The 6,782-nt window shown below is 40.4% G+C and overlaps 1 protein-coding gene across 1 annotated transcript; it reads left to right on the top strand.

Moving 5' to 3' along the window:
- The first annotated feature begins 248 nt into the window (after nucleotides 1-248).
- Nucleotides 249-845, top strand: LOC110933322. The gene has a single exon (XM_022176550.1). The coding sequence runs from the start codon at nucleotides 249-251 to the stop codon at nucleotides 843-845; it is 597 nt and encodes a 198-aa protein (XP_022032242.1).
- Nucleotides 846-6,782: the final 5,937 nt, after the last annotated feature.

Genomic DNA, 6,782 nt, shown 5'->3' with positions numbered 1-6,782 from the left:
AGAAAAGGAAATTTATAGTTAATTACTCAAATCAATAAGGTGTAAATAGTAAATATTTATGTGTAAATTACAGCAACCATGTATTTCTCGCAATTAGAGGCGTATGTTTCTCCTAACCAGTCCCTCATCTTTAGTAATTTGTAAATTCAGCCTGAAGTTTATTTCCATCCTTATAACTTCTCACCACATTCCAGTTGCCATATTTTTTCATAATTCATAAGAAACCAAATAACTTTAGACAACAAATCATGACAACCTTAACATGTTTCTTCGTATTGTTGTCGCTCTATGTCACAGCCTATGCCAGGATTCACCCTTTGATGCATCAAACCCAAACCAACCCCAAAACCGAGCCCGTGAGCGCTGATGTGATTGAAAAGGCTTGTGCACAATCTGCTGCGAAGGATTTATGCATTTCAAGCCTTAAAACAGCCAGCACAGGTGGCGTGAACGACTTAAAACAGGCGGCCTGGGTGGCAATCCAAGCGGCGTCAGGTGAGGCAACGGCCACTTCAGAGTTGATAAAGGCCGCACGAAAGAGAGAAGAGAATAAAGAGGTGGTGGAGGATGGAATAGAAGAGGAGACGTTGGCGGATTGTAACATGAGCTACATTGCCCTTGTGGAAACTTTGGCCAAGGCCGCCAAGTCGTTGTCGGCCGGGCCGGGAACCGATGCGTTAGGTGATATAAAGGCGGCAGTGACGACGGCGGAGACGTGTGACAAGAGTATTGCAGGTGGGAGGAAAAGTCCCATGGTGGAGGAAGTGGCTAAAAAGAATGAAATTGTTAGGAAGTTATGCTCAAATGCTTTGAGCGTTTATAACGTCTATGCGGCGGGACCTTGAGTTTTGTATGTACTTAATCACTTGTAATTTGTAAATATCGTTAATTTTCTTATTGAGGTACATAATTAGCTATGAATAGTTGTTATTGATCCATCTTATATTAAGTGTAATATGATTTTGATTTAAAATGTGTAGTAAAAAGATTGTAATAAACATATAAATTTATTAAAGATTTTTTTTTTAACAGAGAACTTTATTAAAAAAAACAAACACGGCAAGCCCTCGAAGCAAGGACCGCCAACCAACCAACTACATCATATACAAAGGATTACGCACCCAGTCTTTCCACACTAACTCGGAAAATTTTGACCTACTTTTTAGCCACAAAAAAGACCAAGATTTGATTAAAGCAACCGCATCAACTACCTTCGGGGAAGAGCCATGAAAAACTTTATCATTCCGCTTTATCCATAACACCCAACAAGAAATCATACCGATACCTCTAATCACTTTCTTCGCCCACTTGCCTCCTGAAACCTGCTCGTGAATGCCCAGCAAATCATTAAAATCAAAAGTAGCTAAGACGGACTTAACTAGAACAAGCCTACCTCCCATAGATAACGTATTAGCCTTCCAAGAAGCTAAACGCCTTTTAACCGTCTCTATAACCGGCTCCCAATGGCAACACTTGTTCATATTCGCCCCCACCTTAATCCCCAAATATTCAAAAGGGAATTCTCCTATCTTGCACCCTACAATATTAGCCATCTCTGTTGTCTCTACATCATCGACTCCAATACCAAACAACTGAGATTTTTTAATATTTATTTTTAACCCCGAGCATAAGTAAAAAACTCTAAGCAACCTCGCCGTCTTTTCAATATTTTCTCTCGACCATTCCCCCAATATCAAAGCATCATCAGCATACAGAAGATGAGAAATAGAAGGTCCCCCGCTGGAAGTTCTAAAATCCTTTAACTCACCCACTTCACACGCTTTACGGACCAAACAAGAAAAAGCCTCCATGACGATCAGAAATGAAAAGGGGGATTTTAGTTAGTATCTAAACATGTATTGCATGTCTTAGAATATAAATTCTTTATAATTCATTAAAGATTTTAGTTAGTATCTAAACATATATTGCATTTCTCAGAATATAAATTCTTTATAAAAATTTCTTATGATTACTATTTATGTGATTTTTTTAATGGCAAAGCTTAGTCATAGTCTACATTACACCAATTAATTAAATAACCCCTTTTGTTTAGATTTGAACTCATGATCTCATCTCTTAAAGGCGGCATGAGCCTCTATTAAACGGGCTAGGTTCATATTGTTAGATTTATGAGGACTTATTTTGCCAAAAAAGAAAATAACTTTTTTAACTAGTAGATTAGTTTGGTGTATATGTATCGAAAAATCTTATAAAAAGCAATTATTAGGGATAGAGATTATATGTGTTGAAGCAACAAATAATAGACCAAATGTAGTAGCGAGGATGGTTAGGCAAAAGGGTTAAAGGGTTTAATCTTGCCTAACGCAGGTCGTGGGGTCCCCCCACGTTTGCAAGACGTGGAAAGAGGTTCACTAGTTTATTTTTGTTGTTTGCTGAGGATCCTTCTCTGAAGTGTGTTCAGATTCGGATGAAGAAACAAATAGAATATGTGTGAGTTGGATGTGAAAGGGGGTAACTTGCATGAAGCAAGTACACGGTGTGAATGACCAGAGTTTTAAGGAAACAGGTCTGGTCCGGAATGTCTCAACTCAGTAAATGAAGTGTCAATTATATAGGAGAAGACATCTCCCAAAGAGGCATTCATTTGACTAGTGACCTAGCTTGCAGCGAGGGGCTTGCCCTTTCGGGGGTTGAAGCCTTTTGACCCCTGGATAATAGCATGTGCTCTGCAGACATGCATTGCTTTTGCGGTTGTGGTTGGTGAAGCAATCCCTGGATGTGACTGGCTACTGTTTCCGCATTGCTTTTCCCTACTTCACAGCTTTTTTAACCTTCGAACCATTTAACCTTTCGGTCGTTTATGTACTTAAGTCATTTTATTTGGTCTTGGGCTACCCCCGTCATCAGCCCCCCAAGTCAGAGGTTTTTGTGGGATGAGCTCAAAGACGTCTGACTTTTGTACATGTATTTTATTGTCTGAAGGTTTCAAGGGTTCAATGCTTGAAGGCTTGAAAGGTTGTAGGCAGTTAATTTTTGAATTTTAAATAACCGACAATCGATTTGATTGATGTGTGGCAGTTCATAGGGTGGCGGTTTTTGCAGTAGTTACTGTTTGCAATTATCACCCCTATTTAGGTTATTTTCTTTTTATATTTACATTATTTCCTTCACTTTTTACATATTTCCTCAAGTTCCTTCCTGCGATTTCTTTCCTCCTTTCCAAGGTTAGTTTCAGTTTCCTTTGCATTTTCCTTATATTCTTCGTTTATTTCGAAAATGGGTGCTCGTAAGGATTTAGCAAAATCCTTTTCCCGATTAACACAAGAAGAGGTAGACTTATTTTGTATGGAATATGGTATTGATAGAAAGTTTAAACCCATTGCTCCTGCTTGTGATGTTCCTGTTGATAAACCGATTTCTGGTTCGATTGCTCTTTATTGTCGCCACTTTGAGTTTTCGAACCTTCGTTATCCCTTTTCTCTCTTTGTTTTGAATCTGTTAGAGTATTATCGGATTTCCTTTGGGTAAGTTCATCCGAAGGGAATGGCTAGGGTTTTGCATTTTGAGGTTTTGTGCCGTGCCCTCGGATATGATCCTTCATTATTGCTTTTTCGCCGTTTTTTCTGTTTGGCCAAAAATGGTGATTGGTTTACCTTTGAAACATCCAAGGTTGATTCTTGCCTTATTTCGTCTATGGTTACAACACTCGGGACTTGGAAGGATCGTTTTTTCTGGGTTTCCGATACTATTGTTCCATTTAAGATGGTGTGGAGGCACCCAGATGCCGTTCTCAATGATCCGGAGCCCTCTGAATCGGAGTTGAATGATGTTTTTTCTCAAAGCCATCCGGGAGTGCCCTTCGAGGGTTCGTCCCTTTCCTGAACATTTACTAGTTCATTTAGGGGTTAGTAAAATCTGGGGAAATGCCGATCGGGATCCGGTTCTAATGAGAGGTGGCATGGGTATGCATTTTCCTTTTTTTACCCTCTTTGCTTTTTCTTGGCCTATGCCTTATGTGCTTTTGTTTTGTTATTTGCAGTTATGTCTGCTCTGGATTTCATTAAGAGTGACGACACCTCTGATGTTGTGTTTGGGGATGCTCCATCTGTTCCGGGTGAAAATGTTGTTGTTAGAACTGCTGAGCAAAGGTTTGAAGGTTCCGGTTATATTAGTGCTTCCAATGTCAAAGGGTTTTCTAAGCCTAGTGCTCCCAAGTCCTCAACTCATCGATCTACCCGCCGTTTGTTGAAGGCTGCTCCTCAATCCACTTCTACTGAACCAGTGGAATTGAGTGATGATGTTGAAGTTTCTGAAAATCAAGGTGTTGAGGCAGGTGTTGAAAAGGAGAAGGGATTGGTTGTTCATGGCAAGAAGGCTTCGAGCAAAAAGGTTGTTGTGACCCCTGTTCAGGGTTCTTCGAGCAGGGGTGTTGAAGGGTTGGATCCCGAAGAGGTTTATGTGCCTGGTTGGTCGGTGAAAAATGATGACAGCTTTAAGGATGCTACTGTTTGTGAAGATGCTCTGAGTCATCTTGCTCCTCCTTCGGTTCACAATACTATTGCTGGAATGGATGATGACTTAATGTTATCCCGTATGATTTTGAGCACCTGTAACCTTGCTTCTATGCTTCCTCAAGGGATTGCTCGTTTTCGTAAGAGGATGCAGGAATATGAGGAATTTTCTAAGAAGAAGGATAAAATGAAATCCTCCATGGCTGTGATGAAAAAGGAGATAGCTGGTTTTGCTGAGAAGGAACAGGCGTGGGACAAAAAGGTTAGTGAGCTTACTAGGGTGCATGAGATTGAGATGGGTAATTTGAAGAAAAGCTTTGAGGCTGATCGGTTGAAGCTTAAAGCTGATAGGGAAGCCTTATTTGTTCAGAAACGGGGTTTTGATGAGGAAAAGGAGGGGTTGAAGGCTTCGGTTGCTCGATCCACCCTTGATAATCAATGGTTAATTGAGCAGGGTTTTCATCATGTTGTTACTTACCTTCTTCATTCCAAGGAGTTTAATTCTGCCCTTGGTGAAGTTTATACTAAGCTGCTCAACCTGGGGAAACACCAAGGCCTCATCGCTGGTTATAAGCTTTATGAATCCGGCCAACCTTTGGAGAAGTCTCCCTTGTTTCGTCCCAAGACTTCCGATGTTTTCAAAGGCTCCGTTGAGCAGATGGAGAAGCTGACCTACCTTTACATTCATCAAGTTTCTGCTTATTTCGGTAAGCCTCTTGCTGTATTGCAGGACTTGAAGCCGGAAGGCCTTAATGAAAAGGTCTGTGCTGAAATCTTGGGTTCCCTTTCAAGGAAAAGGTCCTACTCGGGTGATAGTGATGACACTTTTTCAGCAGAACAAGGTGTTCCAAAGGATGCAAGCTTGGAGGCTTCAGCGGTAGGCGGTGATGGTGATGCAAAGATTAAGAAGTCTAAAAAAGCGAAGAAGGTGAAGGGTGAAGGTTCCGGGGTTTCTAAGTCCTCTGCTGATGTTTGATTCATAGCTTTCTTAGCATCAAAAACAATTCGTGGTTTGTAATGTTAACTTGAACAATATTAGGTTTCTAGGAACCCTTAAGGTTCCTGTTGGTTGTGTCTTAGGCCTGTATGGCCGTTTGAACAATAGCTAAACTTGCAAGTTACTAGGACTTGCCTTAACTCTTGTTTGAAAGTCTTTCAGGGCTTTCTTTGATATGTTATGATGTTTAACTATTTTACTTGTGTTATGTTTTTATACTTATGCCTGTTTTGTTAAGGCAGTTTGGTTAGCTTTAACCCTTCAAGCCTTTTGGCTACCCGTAGGTAGGTTGAAGCCTTTGGGGTTTCGAGCTGTCACGTAGGTGGCTTGAAGCTTTGACGGCTCTTTATGACTTGATTTGGTTTGTATTTTTTGCAAAAAAAGTTTTTTTTCTTTTTGCTTGTATCCTTCCTTAGATAATTTTCGTCTTCTTGTAACTTTGTCTTTGTCGAGTTTGTGTTGCCTTTATGTTTTTTACACCTTAAAGGGTTCAGTGCTGCAGACACTTAGCCTTGGTGTTTTTTAACAAGAAGACATAGCACCTAACCTTTTTATCATTTCTTTGTTATTTATTTGACTTCGTAAGCCTGTTTGTTGGTTATATTTCTAAGGCTTAAGGAACATTTGGTGTAGGTTGTTCAGACCTGTCTATGAGACAATTTTGCTTTGGCTTAATAAGTCTCATGGAGTTGTATTGATTTAGGAACTCACCTCTTATATAGGTTCGTTCAACCCTTGAACCTATTGAGCGATGTGGCCTGGGAGCTCATCCCCTTACATGGCCCTTGCCATGGAGTTTTTTGCTAGGTTCTCAACCTGATCTTAGGATAGAAAGACAAGTTTGATAAAACAACTTCATTCATTCAAGCAATACTTTCTTTTTACAAAAGGTATTCATAGTGTTGTTCGAAATACATTTTGATACAAACCAAACTTTCCTGTCTAAACATGGAACCTTCTCAGGGTTTTGCCATTCCAATGCCTTGGAAGCCTTTTGCCTTCTGAATCTGCTAGCTTGTAGGATCCCCCCTTGTGAGCTTCAAGGATGGTATATGGACCTTTCCATTTCGGGCCAAGCTTTCCTTGACTTTCTTTTTTGCTAGCTTCATTGTTTCTGAGGACCAGGTCCCCTGGCTTGAAACGTTCGTTCTTGACTTTCTTGTTGTAATAGGCTTCCATTCGTTGCTTGTATTTGGCTTCTTGAATTGCGGCTTGATCTCGGGCTTCCTCTAGGAGTTGTAAATTCATCATGGTCTCTTTTTGGTTTGTTTCGGGATCCATGTTGACAATTCGTTGGGTCACAACTCCTATTT

Source organism: Helianthus annuus, chromosome 11, assembly GCF_002127325.2.
Source record: "Helianthus annuus cultivar XRQ/B chromosome 11, HanXRQr2.0-SUNRISE, whole genome shotgun sequence".
In the NCBI taxonomy this organism is placed as follows: domain Eukaryota; kingdom Viridiplantae; phylum Streptophyta; class Magnoliopsida; order Asterales; family Asteraceae; genus Helianthus; species Helianthus annuus.
Note: the sequence above shows the minus strand (reverse complement) of the source record. Positions and strands in the feature narration are given on the sequence as shown.